The sequence below is a fragment of the Nelumbo lutea genome, chromosome 3, assembly GCF_056320005.1.
Source record: "Nelumbo lutea isolate HS-2025 chromosome 3, American lotus-T2T, whole genome shotgun sequence".
NCBI classification, from domain to species: domain Eukaryota; kingdom Viridiplantae; phylum Streptophyta; class Magnoliopsida; order Proteales; family Nelumbonaceae; genus Nelumbo; species Nelumbo lutea.
The window spans coordinates 106,037,036-106,052,143 of NC_142686.1; the positions used below are offsets into that span (position 1 = coordinate 106,037,036).

Below are 15,108 nucleotides of genomic sequence, written 5' to 3' on the forward strand. Positions count from 1 at the left end.
CTTTAAAGTGTTTTGGGTTGAAATTGGGCATTGTTTTGGGTATGGAGCACCTCTTAAGAGGATAATGCTTATATAGTAAAAGAGTCTAAATATAAATTAGATTTGAATAATCTCTTAATTGCATTAGGAGAGTGCTCCATATAAGGGGGGTTAAGAGGAAAAGAGCAGGTAGAACTTGTCATTCTCTCTTGCTTTATCCTCTTGTCTCTTACCTTTCATAAACCCTATCACGATATAACCATTGCAGTAATTGTTTTTTATTAGTTTTCCTATGAGTTTTTGCAATAAAAAACGTTGGGAAAACCGTGATTATATATTGCATTCGATCAAAGCAAGTTGGACTGATATTTTTGTTGAACTGTCTTCTCTCGTACACCGCACCATTTTCAGTTGGAGGCTGGTTTTGGGATTGATATTAGGCGTGAACACTCACTGTGGGAGTTGTGATTTGTGATCTCTATATCAAGTAAAATCAACTTTAATTTTGCTTTCAAATTTGGTATAGTTTAGTGCATGATCAATCTAGAAATTCAGATTTCGAAATTACCAATGAATCAATTCCCATGTTGGGATTTTTTTTTTTTGAAATTTCACCCAGCCATTTAGGAAAAGTGATGATGATTTGAGTTTTCCATATATAATGCCTATGACCACCCATATTTGAGTTGATTAGATTTAGAATATAGAGGCTCCTTATTTGGGTCAAGTTTTGGTTATTAGTTCATTTTCTTGCATTTCTTGGATTACCAAACTAGAGCAAAACCAATGTTGTGTTTTTGTGTTTGCCATCATCATAGCCCTCCAATGATGCTGAAGGAAAAGAAAAACAGGTGGGTGAATAGGGGTGTCTTTGTTTAATTTGAATCATGGGTTTTATCGCCTGAAAAGCCATCGATTGCACTTGGACTTGAATTTCATTAGATGAGTTTTATTTTGAAAATTTGGGGAATAGTGAGGGGCAAGTTCTATATTTTATTTTTTCATTAGTTTTTAATGGCAATGTCAATTGTTAGAAAACTTGGGCTACTTTAAGACAATATATAAACAATAAGCGTAAAGTTAGTAAATTTTCTAAACCATAGGGATACTTTAAGAATTTTGCCATTTTGAAAAAGAAACATTGAAAGGGTTTAAAATTGCAATTAATATTATGAAGAAAAAAATTGGAAAACAAACAATTTAGTCAAAAGTTACATGAGTATTTTGGACATTTGACATGCATGTTGTCGGAGGAGGGAGAATCTGCTGCGAGGTTTCAACAACAGGCAAAAACTTTGGACGAACTTATGATAACCATACCTCTATATCCAGTGGGCCTTGAATCTTGATGTCCGGATCACCTGCCAACAAAATATATTCTTAGAGATTACTAACATTATGTGCGGTATTACATGGAGTTGGTTTGGAACGTATTTCGTTGGCAAGAGATCCCAACTCCCAACCCACAAACATTCGGGCACATTCGATCTAAAGGCGGTGAAAGAGTTCGCATGAGCGCCCGCCCTACACGCGCTCCACATTACATCCAAACCGTGTATTCGAAGCATCTTACCATGAATTACATACGCTGAGATGTGTACGTAAGCGCCACTTTGTACTGACGGCGGGAAATTGTCATCCTCACCGAATAGTTGGCGGGAAATTCCCCTAAAACATTTGGACATTATTACCCCGGCCATTTCAACGTATTTACACCTGCTTGTCCAGTAAATAGTTACGTTTTTGGCTCCTGCCTCTCCTCCTCTTTCTCTCCTTTACTCCTCTTTCTGCCTTGGTTCTCTCCTGCCCTCCTTCGCTTTCGCCGACGAAACCTTCGATCTGGTAATCCATGGTGAAAGTCTCGAATTCCGAGGCCTCCTCCGACGAGGCTCCGTCGAATTGCTCGATTTCTTCTGATGAGGAGCCGAAGAACGAAGAGATCAACGAAGAGGAGGACGAAGAAGAGCTCGAAGCCGTCGGGAGGACGACTGGCTCTGATGATGACGAAGCAGGCGAGGACAATTCACAGACTGACGACGACACGGGCGCCGATGGGAAGAGCGAAGAGGATGAGGATGAGGAGGTAAGGACTAAGGATGCAGACTTCAATTTTTTATTGGACTTGCAGAATTTCCTCGAGTGAAATGGTTACGTATTTTATTTGCTAGTTAAGGTTTTTGTGATTCTTTCCTCTGTCAACTGGTATTTGGAGGGTTTTGTAGGTTTAGGGTTTTGATTGTTACATTGGAAGGTATTTCTCTGTCGCTTTCCCTCATCTCACTTGCACTTCCTGGTTTCACTGCTTAGCTTACCATTCGTAATTTTATGAACGTACTAATCCTTTTCCCATTTATTTATTTTTTCTCAGTTATATGTGAATGTATGCGATTTTTAGTCTTGTCTGAGTTTCCTTCTCGGATGCATATGCACACACTTGCTCAATTTATTACAGAGCGTTCATTCAAATTCTTTCTCTCTGCCTCGTCCAGTTTTCCTCGGTTCGATTATACATGTCAAACATAGCTAATTTTGTGCCACTGTTCGATTATTTCTCTGGGTGTTCTAAGAGGGGCCTTATATATGTGTTATAGAGTATATGTTGTCTAAAGCATTTTTTACCATTTAAGATTTTTTTTTTTGTTATTTTCCTACAGGGTGGAGACACTTCGGGTAATGCTGAGGTTGGAAAGCGTGAAAAGGCCAGACTGAAAGAATTGCAAAGGCTGAAGAAACAAAAAATCCAGGAAATCTTGGATGCCCAAAATGCTGCTATTGATGCTGACATGGTGCGTGATTCACTATAGGTTGACCATATTGCTACTTTCTATTTGTTATTTTTCACTTGTCGTGGTAGATGGAGTCACGGATGGATGTTTTGGCACCAGAACAATAAAGGGAAGGGCCGTTTGAAGTATCTACTGCAGCAGACAGAGATATTTTCCCATTTTGCCAAAGGAAATCAATCTGCATCTCAAAAGAAACCAAGAGGAAGGTATGTTGCGGATGCAATTTATGGCATTTTTTTTATTGGGAGGTTAAAAGCAGCTGAGATTATTGGCACCCAGCTAAACTGTATTATGACACTGGCACATTGATAGTTGATACTCTATCTTTCCCCTTTCAATCTTCATAACCAATAAAATTGAAGAAAATTAGGAAAGTTCCAGAATCAGGAAAAATTGAAGAACAATGCAAGTGGTGAACCAATCTCTCTCAACAATTAATCATCCCAAAATACCTTGAGATACTTCAAGGAGGAAGGATCACAACAAGTCAAGACTTCAAGTGTGTCATACTTCAAACCTCATGTTGCATATGCTTTTTCTATATCTCCTATTATCAATCTATATCTCATGAGTATGTGATATTTTTTTGATGAATGAGTGGTATTTTTTTAAATAGAGATAGAAATAGTACAAGCATGAAGTACCCTAAGAGGAGGCACGAGGTGTTACCTCCCCTAAAAGGTGGTTCCAAACCCAACTCTTTTCAAATTGCAGTTACTAATTAGCCAAAAATAGAGAATCCCTTGAAGCCCCTTGTTTAGCTAAAGAATCTACCAAAGCATTTGTCGATCTACTAACCCACTAAAAGTTAATTGACATGGTTCTCGTAAGCCATTTGACTTTTTTGATGATGTCTCTATATCCCCAAACAATAGTTTCTGGGTCCGACATCCATACCACTGTCGCCTTAGAGTCTCCTTCAACTATCAAATTAGTTACTCCAAGTTGGTTGGAAATCTGTAGTCCTTGTACCACACAACTAATATCTCAACCCTTGTAGAGTCTCCATAACCCATTGGACCTGAGAATAAGGACAAAATGTTGCCATCCTTATTTCTCAAGATCCCTCCTATACCTGAAGGTCCTGGATTGCCTTGACCGCTCCTATCAAAGTTCAAATTTACAACTCCGTCCGGAGGGGGTAACCAACTTGCTTGTGTTCTATTTTTCTTGGATGATGTGGAGGCTACTGCTGCCAACTCCTTCGAAGGTCATCACTAGAGTAATCCGCAAAGAGATCAGTAGTTTTTAGCCAAAGGATTGCCCTTGTTAGTATACACTCCTTTATTTCAGCAATGCTCATCTCCTTCTCCTGGAAAATTCTGGCATTTCTTTCCTCCCAAATGGTCCATAAGAGGGCTGCCCTAATACATTTTCACATTACTTTCCCTTTCTTTGTTGGCCAACCAAAAAAAGACGGATCAAAAAGCAGATTTACTTCGTCACAAGTATGTGATATTGCTAGCATTATTTTTGGAAAAGAACTAGGAAAAGTGTTTTTATTTATGTTCACATCTTAAGTCTGCAGGCCATGCTTTAGAGAAGTTAGATACTTTTCATGCATCAGTATTTCAAGACAGTTCCACAGAGATAGGGTGTGTTGTTAGGGAATCCTGGACAATAAAGGATTGGGGGTGTTTTTAGGGATGAGAACGGGGTCATTTCTGCCATGTTCTCAGGTCCAATTGGAGTGGGGGATTCTCTTAGAGCTGAGATCTTGGCAGTTATGGAAGGAGTTCAGAAAGCTAAGGAGATGGATACCGGAAAACTCATAATTGAAGGGGATTCGGAGGTGGTGATAGGGTGGCTGAGGAAAGACAACTGTGTATGAGAGGAGAAAATTCAAGTGGCTGGTGCGGGAAATGGAAATCAGGATGAGTTGGGTTAAAAGAACAGCTAACTCTATAGCTGATGGGCTAGCCAAACAGGGGATAGAAAGGGATGTAATGTTTTGGGCTAAGTTGTAACTAAACTGCTTCATTTCCTTTTCTTTCTTTGAGGACTTAAGTTGTTTCTGGAAGGTAAGAGTATTTGTCTTCCTTGCTGTAACTATTCTTGTGATATTTTGATAAAATTGCTGAAATTGTTATTGATAAAAAAAAAGATAGGGTATGCTGTATTTGTGGATCATGCATTCTGTTGATGATTAACAAATGATTTTTTTCATGTATAAGTATATATATATATATATATATATATATATATATATATATATATATATATATATATTTCATTCGGAGCATTTGCCATAGTTTTGATTGGAAGTTCTCTACAATTCCATTTTTTTTGCTGTGTGTGCATGCATGCTTGTGTCTGTCATAGTTGTCAAGGTGCATAGGTATTTTAGGCCATACTGGAACACCTACATGCATTGGAGAGCCTAGCACCTACCTAGAAATAGAATTTGACAAAGAGGAATATAAAAAGCACATCCAAAGGACGCCAAAAGTAAAACTGCTTTGAGAAAGACACCTTTGTTTTGAGGAATGCTTAAAGAAAGACACCATACAGAACCAAAAATAAACCAATAAATAAAAAAACAAAGAACTGAATCCTAGAGTGATAACTTGGTGATTAATGCTAAGGCAATGAGGATATGGAAAGCAGAAGACAGTGAGGGCCCCTGTTGGTTCAATGTGGAGGTAGCAGAAGACAGAGAAGGCAGTTTGGATGTTGCAATTGCTTTTGATACCTCTCCAATTAACTTGGTGATATCAGAGGCAGGGATAGCAGGAATTGCCCATGGGCCACAAGAAAACAGCAACAATTGCTCCCTTGCTCATAATGTGGATGTGTTAAATCGATTTTGGAAGATGCTTAGGTGTTTCTTTTCCTGATGGGGAGAGAGGATGCAAAGTTGCTGACTTCCTTGGAGACAAGTCACCTCGAATTTTGTGCTAGTTTGTAGAAGAAGAAGCACGTAGGGGTGGTTGTGGTTCAGATGGCTGAGAGCAGCTATGAATCAAATTTGTTGCTGGCTAGTATGGACTGCGTCCTGGGTTGCAGGGGCTAAGAAGCTTGCTGATTTCAATGATGGTGTGGTGGTGAAGACTAACAGATTTGGAAGATGCAGTAGCCGAGGTAGGTCTAGAAGGGGTAGAGGAAAGAAGGGCTTGGTTTAAAAGGTTGTTTTTGTGTTTCGTTGTGCTTTGCTTTGAGCCCAGGTGGGGGTGGGGGCTGGCCTGTTTTTTTTTTTTTTTTTGGTCCTTAAGTGTAGGTAAGGGTGTCAATGCACCAGTTTTGGATTGGACCCCGTCCAGTCCAAAATCAATTTGGACGGATTGGATGGACCAACAAGACATTGGATTGGACCAATCTAGTCCAAAATACTGTTTAGATTGGATTGGATTTGGTCCATCCATTACAAGTTTATATTGGACTGGGTTGGATTAAGCCAATATATGGTCCATTGATATAAGATAAGAATATATGTGCCAGTGGACCGGGTATGGGTTAAAGCCAATTTAAATTAAAATGATTTAAAACAGATTGAACGGTCTAGACATTGAATTGGACCAGTCCAAATTGGTCCAAAACATTCATTGGATTGGTTCTGGTCCATTAATAATGGACTCACATTGGACTGGATCGGATTGGACCAAATCCAGTCCAATCGACACCCCTATGTGTAGGGCAAGGGAGAGACACTAGGCTGGTTTTGGCAGTCTTTGTTTTGTCCTCTGCTTGGTTAAGTAGGCTTGTTGTTGGGTGTGCCCTTCTGGCTGGGGTTCTCTTTTGGCTCTCCTGGTGGCTGTAGCTGGTGTTAAATTTTGTGGTTTGAGCCTCTTTGTACTTTTTTTTCTTTCTTGTTTATTTTATTTATACTTTACCTTTTCAAAAGAAAAACCTAGAGTAATAAAATGCCAGATAAGTATTTGAAGCAAGGTACATTGTCATCTAACATCTTTAATAGGTTGATTAGAAATACACGGTTACATTGTCATCTTATATCTTTAATAGGTTGATTAGAGGTACAAGGTTATACTTTGTCAGCTTATATCTTTAATAGGTTGATTAGAAGATACATTGTCATCTTATATCTTTAATAGGTTTATTAGAAGTACAAGGTTACAGTTGTAGCAATTCATATAACGAATGTGCTTTTCTTCATTTTGGCTTCTCACTTAAATGTTTTTTTTTTTTTTCCCCCCCACTAGGGGCCGTCATGCATCCAAGGTAACAGAGGAAGAAGAAGATGAAGAATGTCTTAAAGAGGAAGAGGATGCCTTTTCTGGTGCAGGAAATACACGATTGGTGACACAACCTTCATGTAAGTTGTCACCCATATTTCATAAGAAGCGGCATGCATATTGATATATTTAGAAATTCCAATGTTTTATGCCATACTATTATAAGAGGTGCTTCATGGATAAATTCCATTGTACTTGTGGATTTTGATATCCTATTTTCTGACCATCAGGAAAAACACTTCTCCAGGGGAAGTTCGATGGTCTTCCATCTCTTTCTGAGTATATTGTCTTTGGTTGTCCTCATTGTATGTGTTAACATAGATTAGAAACAAAAGTAGTGGCAATATGTAAAAGGGAGAGAAGGATCTTTTGGGTTTTGTAATGTCAATGAATTTCATTCCCTTTCAAAGAATCCATGCTGACTGTGAAAAGGCCAGCAAGGCAATACAACAGAGCTGAAAGCTGACCTCTCATTTGTTAATGCATTTTGGCGAAAACTTTATATTGCATTCTCAGATCCTGGACAAACCCCAGGCTAAACTATCTCTTGAATATCCTCTACTTAGCTAGAGCATTAAGAAGTTTATTAGCACACCTTGGGATACATTTGAACGAGCAACTAAGATTTCTTCATAAAGACTGGGCTTTCTTTACTGTAGGACCGAATTTCCATGGCACAACCTTTTCTGTACACAACCATGAAACAAAAACTTGACTAAATTTCTCCACTTGTTTGTGGCTACTATCTTTAAACCTTGCATGAATTCCATTGGTTTAGATCTTAAAGAGTTTCTGATACTATGCAGGCCCGACAAACTCAGTTTTGCACTGTCTCATATCTCTGTTCTTTGCTTCCTTCTTTTTGACACATCCACGACAATTTGTCAACCTCTCATTAGATCATTCGTCGATTCCCCTTTGAGATTAACCCACAGCCATTTAATGATTAGATTGGATGATGTTGGGGAAAGCAATGGATAAACAGGGCCTTTAGGCCCTTTACTCTGGAAAATGGTGGCTTTTAAAATGTGAAATGGAGGATTTTTCCCCATTATTGAGATTTCATAAGCTGAATGCCCCATCTCTGACTCCCACCTTTTAATTGTTAGTTGTTTTATGTTTAATCTGCTTCTCTGTGCAGGCATTCAAGGGAAGATGCGGGATTACCAGTTAGCTGGGTTAAACTGGCTGATACGTCTTTATGAGAATGGCATAAATGGAATTCTTGCTGATGAGATGGTATGCAGATATAGTTTAACATTTAATTTTAGGTTTCTCTATCTTCTGTTATGTTAATTATTGGTAGTAAGGCCAAGTTTTGACTATTTATTTATTAGCTGATATGTTGATCAAGATTTCTAATTAGAATTGACTTCTTCAGTCTGTATGTGCAAAATTGTATGTTGTATATGTTTTTATGATATATCCTTTTCAATGTGATACCATGAAATGTTTTCTTTCCAATCAGTTCATGTGAATGATAACTTGGGGTAAATTCCACCCAGGGTCTTGGCAAAACATTGCAAACGATCTCCCTACTAGGTTATTTGCACGAGTTCAGAGGAATCACTGGACCTCATATGGTTGTTGCACCAAAATCTACTCTTGGAAACTGGATGAAGGAGATCCGGCGGTTTTGTCCAGTTCTGCGTGCAATAAAATTTCTGGGAAATCCAGATGAAAGAGTATCTTAACCAATCTCAGATTTGTGATGTATTCCTTTGCTTGCTATACTTTTAGAATCCATAATGTTAATGACTTGCTCTGGTTTTTTATTCTGCAGAGGCATATACGTGAGAAATTATTGATTGCTGGTAAGTTTGACATCTGTGTGACTAGTTTTGAGATGGCCATCAAAGAAAAAAGTGCCTTGAGACGCTTTAGCTGGCGCTATGTCATTATTGATGAGGCCCATCGAATCAAGAATGAGAATTCGCTTCTTTCGAAAACAATGAGACTCTATAACACCAATTACCGTCTTCTTATCACGGGAACACCTCTTCAGGTAGCTATCTATAATTGTCTTGTCTATGTGACTCTAGCATGTGCTTGTCATGGAGGGTAGTTTCTCTTTTGTAGTATCTTCTGCATTTGAGGTGAGCACAATATAATTGAATGTTCTGACCCATGTACCTGACTTTTTGTAAGTTAATAATTTAAAGCAGGATTTTACAAAAGGTTTTTCTCCTTAATGGTTTATGTAAAACACAAGCATTTAAAGGAGTTGGGTTTCTTACTATTGGATGGTCTTCCGGTTATTTTTAACTTCCATGCATGTTGATGCGTCTTCCCAATGCTGTATTTGGCAACCACTATATTGCCTTCTCCATAAAGAGAGCTGAGTTTAAACAAAGAAACAATCAAAAAAGAAAGTAAGATGATCTCAATTTCTACCTGGTTGATTTGGTCATGTATGTGCCTAACTACATATGTATGTTAAATGAACTCAATTCTCTCTCTCCCCCCTCTATCTTGATGGTCTGTCACTGATATTAGATCCTTATCATCAGTTTGAGTAGTTTTCTGTTTCTTTTTTCCCTGCATGAAACTTGTAGATTTTTAGGCATCTTCTGCTAAAGTTCCTGGACAGTAGTAGTTATATTGATATAATTTTTGCTTATATGCAGAACAATCTCCATGAACTTTGGTCTCTTCTCAACTTTCTGCTGCCGGAGATATTTAGTTCTTCTGAAACCTTTGATGAGTGGTTTCAAATATCTGGTGATAATGACCAGCAGGAGGTTGTTCAACAGCTTCACAAGGTAAAGCTTTTACCTGTAATCTTTGAACACCTATTTTTTCATTTACCTTTACTGGAGTGATTGGTGTATTCTTTTGCACCTTTGAAGGTCCTTCGTCCATTTCTCCTACGAAGGTTGAAGTCGGATGTTGAAAAAGGCTTGCCCCCCAAAAAGGAAACAATACTTAAAGTAGGGATGTCCCAAATGCAGAAGCAGTATTATCGTGCTTTATTGCAGAAAGATCTAGAGGTTATTAATGCTGGTGGAGAGCGTAAGCGTCTTCTGAATATAGCAATGCAATTGCGTAAATGTTGTAATCATCCATACCTTTTCCAAGGTGCAGAACCTGGACCTCCTTATACCACGGGAGAGCATCTTATCACAAATGCAGGTGGGAAGGAAATATCTTATGGATTTTTTTTTCTAAAGTTATTTGGTACTAATTAGTCAGCCAATTGTAAATATCACTTCCCATCTTCTTGTAGGTAAAATGGTTCTTTTGGATAAGTTGCTCCCAAAACTAAAAGAGCGTGACTCTAGGGTCCTGATATTTTCACAGGTCTGTCATTTATGGAGATGTGTGGTTTTGACTAATTTTCTTAGAGTGCATAATGAATCGATGATTCCAGTTCATCTATGCTACTTGTGCATCTACTGTAACCCCAAATTTCTCTCTTTCCTTCCAAGTGTTGAGAATCTGCCTTTATTGATTGTATTTTTGTGGATGGATGCTTTTGTTTTTGTTTAGATGACAAGGTTGCTGGACATTTTGGAAGACTATTTAATGTTCCGAGGGTACCAGTACTGTCGGATTGATGGGAATACTGGTGGGGAAGATCGTGATGCTTCCATTGAGGCCTTCAACCAGCCGGGAAGCGAGAAGTTCATCTTCTTACTATCAACCAGAGCAGGTGGCCTTGGTATTAATCTTGCCACTGCAGATGTTGTCATTTTATATGACAGTGACTGGTAAGTCACTCTTGTTTGGTGTAGTTTATTGCTTGTTGTTTAATCAATGGTAGTAAATCTGCGAGGATAACCTATTTAACCCAGGAACCCACAAGTGGATTTGCAAGCACAAGACCGTGCTCATAGGATTGGTCAAAAGAAAGAGGTTCAAGTGTTTCGCTTCTGCACAGAGGTTTGTTTGTTTGTTTGTTTTGTTTTTAATTTATTTCAAGGCCTACCTGAAAGCCATTTCTATCGTTTGAAATGCCATTAATGTTTCCTTTTTTTCCTCATTCATGATTTATGATGATTCAGTACACCATAGAGGAGAAAGTGATTGAAAGGGCTTATAAAAAGCTTGCATTGGATGCTTTGGTGATACAACAAGGGCGACTGGCGGAGCAGAAAAGTAAAGGATAATCTACTTTATAAGCTTCCATGTTGGTTTATTAGTGACTTATTTTTAGAAGTCTGAAATAACCTGTTCTTGAATCTTGATTCTTTTATGGGTTCATTGGTGCAGCTGTTAATAAGGATGAACTATTGCAAATGGTGAGATTTGGTGCTGAAATGGTGTTCAGTTCCAAAGATAGCACGATTACAGATGAGGATATTGACCGAATCATAGCTAAAGGTGAAGAGGCAACAGCAGAGCTTGATGCCAAGATGAAGAAATTCACTGAAGATGCTATCAAATTTAAAATGGATGACAGTAAGTTGATGCATAAATGAGTTTTTCACCTGAATGCTCTCTTTTTTCTCTTACATGATAAAGTAACACAATTATATGCATTTACCTAATCATCCATCTTTTTTTTTTCTTTTTTGCAGCTGCTGAGTTGTATGACTTCGATGACGATAAGGTAGGATAAATTCTTTGAATGCCACACCATACTTCCAATCACTATGGAGCAGCTAAGTTTATTAATTGGACATAATGTTTTTAGACATTTTACTATATTACTTGTGTTGAATTATTCATTCTTCAACTTTGTTGAAGGACGAGAACAAGCTTGATTTCAAGAAGCTTGTCAGCGAAAACTGGATTGAGCCACCTAAGCGAGAGCGGAAGCGCAAGTAAGATTTTTTTCCCATGTTGGGGGGTGTTGCAAATGGTTTTCTTGTAACTTGATAATTTTGCCATGCTTCTCTTTTAGTTACTCGGAGTCTGAATACTTCAAGCAAGCAATGCGCCAGGGTGGGCCAGCAAAACCAAGAGAACCACGGATTCCTCGTATGCCTCAGCTGTAAGTTATCTTTTGATGTGAATTCCTGTAGGTAGGGCTGTCAATGGTTTGGATTTGGGCTTAAAGTTATATCTGTTAAATAATTGGATCACTCATGGATCGCCCATTTGATCCGATTAAGATCCAAATCTGATTAAGTTTTATATAATTATGTATATACACAACATTCTTAATTAAAAATTCATTATTTCATGTTTATATAAATTTCTTGTAAATTATTTTTTAAATAATTCTTAGCGTTTCTTTATTTTAAAGGTGGTTAAAGGGACTTGGTTTAAATCTGAAAATATGATAGGATTTGAATATGCTCCAAGAGCCCTTAGATCGTGGCTGATTTTGGATTAGATTTGGTTTTGTAACTTATTTTTGCATAATTAGATTGAACTTGGATAATGGTGCCTTTTTGTTCTCAGGCATGACTTCCAGTTTTTCAACACACAAAGGCTAAGTGAGCTTTATGAAAAGGAAGTGCGCTACCTCATGGTCAGTGACATTTTAAATGTATTTCTTTCTGTTCTGATCCGTGGCTTGCTCATGGGTTTAGGATTTACTTAATCTATATTACCATATGTTTTTCAGCAAATGCATCAAAAGAATCAGATGAAAGACACTATTGGAGAAGGGGATGAAACTGAAGGTTCTCTCTCATTTTTTAGATTTTATTTTATTTTTGATATTCAAGATTCTGGTTTTTTCCCTTTCAGTGGTATATTCAAATATCCCTATTGGACTTACTTTTGGCCAATTATTCCTGTTTAGATTTAGGGGATCCATTGACTGCCGAAGAACAAGAAGAGAAAGAGCAGCTGTTAGAAGAGGTAAGTCTATTATTACTGTTATAATTGGTTCTCTTGATGTTTCTTTTCTTTCTGAAGAAAATAAACTTTACTTTTTTTCCTAAACTTGATTCTTGGTGAGCTTTAGGGATTTTCAACATGGACTAGGAGGGATTTCAATACTTTCATCCGAGCTTGTGAGAAGTATGGTCGGAATGATATAAAAAGTATTGCTTCTGAAATGGAGGGAAAGTCGGAAGAGGAAGTTGAAAGATATGCCAAAGTCTTCAAAGAAAGATACAAGGAATTAAATGGTAATTGTATTGTTTCTCTTTACGCATTTTCAGGCGATGGTGCCACATGGATATGTTACACCTGCAATGTCAGCTGTTGGATGTGAGAATATAATATAGCACATAATGATATTAGGAGGTTTTCTACAGTAATTTTCACATATCCTGTATCTCACTTTGAGTTATATTGATTACAATTTGAGCCATGAAATCAGTGTTTATTAAACCAAACACAACCTTTTTTTTCTGCTTTTAAAAATTTTAATTTTTATCCACAATTATATCAGGTTCTTTTAGCAAGATGCATTTAATAATGTGAACTAGACTTAATGGGCGACTTAGACATACCCTGTTCATTTAATTGTTTTTTCTCACTATTTACTTTTTGTATACAGATTATGACAGGATTATTAAGAATATTGAAAGAGGGGAGGCAAGAATCTCTCGAAAGGATGAGATAATGAAGGCAATTGGGAAGAAGCTAGACCGGTACAAGAATCCATGGTTGGAACTGAAGATTCAATATGGTCAGAACAAGGGAAAGCTGTATAATGAAGAATGCGATCGATTCATGGTGAGGTTTCTTATAATTCCCCTGTTTTATTTCTTTTTTCTTTTGAAATTTCCCTGTTTTTTATGAACTATATTGTGTGCACTGGGTGGTTTCAGTTATGCATGGTTCACAAACTTGGGTATGGGAACTGGGATGAGCTGAAGGCAGCTTTCCGCACCTCACCCCTATTCCGTTTTGATTGGTTTGTAAAATCTCGCACCACTCAAGAACTTGCAAGGCGCTGTGATACCCTTATTCGGTTGGTAGAGAGGGAAAATCAAGAATTTGATGAGAGGGAGAGACAAGCTAGGAAAGACAAAAAGCTTGCCAAGGTTGGTATTTTTTTTGCTGGGTTCTGATCCAAGTTTGTATCCCCCCCTCTTTTCAACAATGGTATGGTGGTGTATCTAACTACATGTCCTTTTCTTTTCCTATGTATTCTCCCCACTCAGAGCATGACACCATCAAAGCGGGCCATGGCTAGAACGGCAACAGAGAGTCCAATATCAACCTTAAAGAAAAGGAAACAGTCGGTGATGGATGACTACCTAGGCTCAGTAAGCTATACTTTCCAACTTTTTCGTTCTTTATTCAGGATTCTTTAAAAGAGCATCACTAATGCCATCATAAAAGGGAAAAGTAAACATGGGGTTGTGTAGAAAGACATGGTTGTAAGGTGCTTAGTTTTGTTCACCAGTTAAGTAATGGACATGGGTCACATGTCGGGCTGCTATCCAATTGTCCAAATTTGAATTCAAAATTGATCCCATTAAGGGTGATCCAAATTTAGTCCCTCTATAATTGGATCGAATATGGATCCACCCCTATCTAATCCGATAGAATCTGATTTGATTTGATTTAAAAATATATACTCCTATATACTTAAATTATATTGTATCTATTTTGAATGCTATCTCTATAGTTCTTACTAAATTGTCATAACTTCAAGTTCCATACAAGTAATTTTCAGTTCATTTTTTCATGAGATACAATATCAAAGCCATTTTTAGTTTATTTTACAGATAAATATATATACATTGACCATTTTAGTTTAATGTACTTGCACTATTCAACATCTGATTATCTCTAAGTTTGATTCTAATCCGATATAAAACGAATAAAATTTGGACCTACCTATGTCTGATTCAATTAAATCGGTTTGCAGCCCTAGTAGCCACATGGCCCATGATTTTTATCATTGGTATTCTCTGAGATGTGTCACTGAAGCTTTTGGATTGATGTTCCCGTGGTTGCAGGGGAGGAGGAGGAAATGATATTTATGGGAGGCAACGTTCAGATTGTTATAACCATATATTTTACTAAATCGAACATATGCATCAAGTAGGATTCTGCCCCAACTAGCGATATCAGGTTCACATACAAGAATCCAGCCTGGCTGTGGCTTTGTTTTTGGATTGGTGGAAGGACAGTTCCCTTGGTAAAAAGGGTAAACATTTAGGAAGGCAATGTATGTACAAATACTGAAATGAAATGATCCATCCACTTTTTTATGTGAGCCTACGTAAACGTAACACAAGCTAGACTAATTTAATCTCTCCAATTTTTTTCTTTTTATTATTTTATTTTGTTGCATA

The 15,108-nt window shown here is 37.6% G+C and overlaps 1 protein-coding gene across 1 annotated transcript; it reads left to right on the forward strand.

The window, feature by feature from the left end:
- The first annotated feature begins 1,319 nt into the window (after window positions 1-1,319).
- On the forward strand, window positions 1,320-15,091 carry LOC148867389 (putative chromatin-remodeling complex ATPase chain). Its single transcript, XM_088974974.1, has 25 exons — window positions 1,320-2,062; window positions 2,634-2,765; window positions 2,865-2,971; window positions 6,923-7,035; window positions 8,097-8,194; window positions 8,461-8,640; window positions 8,739-8,960; window positions 9,583-9,717; window positions 9,805-10,087; window positions 10,182-10,255; window positions 10,445-10,665; window positions 10,750-10,837; window positions 10,960-11,053; window positions 11,168-11,356; window positions 11,476-11,507; window positions 11,645-11,721; window positions 11,802-11,891; window positions 12,305-12,374; window positions 12,471-12,528; window positions 12,651-12,709; window positions 12,816-12,981; window positions 13,356-13,534; window positions 13,630-13,845; window positions 13,966-14,070; window positions 14,770-15,091. The coding sequence occupies exons 1-25, from the start codon at window positions 1,829-1,831 to the stop codon at window positions 14,785-14,787; spliced, it is 3,240 nt and encodes a 1,079-aa protein (XP_088831100.1). The 5' UTR covers window positions 1,320-1,828; the 3' UTR covers window positions 14,788-15,091.
- Window positions 15,092-15,108: the final 17 nt, after the last annotated feature.

What these genes read in the sequence shown, in the direction of transcription:
- LOC148867389 (XM_088974974.1), top strand. Translation starts at nt 1,829, where the DNA reads ATGGTGAAAGTCTCGAATTCCGAGGCCTCCTCCGACGAGGCTCCGTCG. An exon ending in TTGTTCAACAGCTTCACAAG is followed by an intron (nt 9,718 to 9,804) that starts GTAAAGCTTTTA and finishes GCACCTTTGAAG; the next exon opens with GTCCTTCGTCCATTTCTCCT. An exon ending in GCATCTTATCACAAATGCAG is followed by an intron (nt 10,088 to 10,181) that starts GTGGGAAGGAAA and finishes ATCTTCTTGTAG; the next exon opens with GTAAAATGGTTCTTTTGGAT.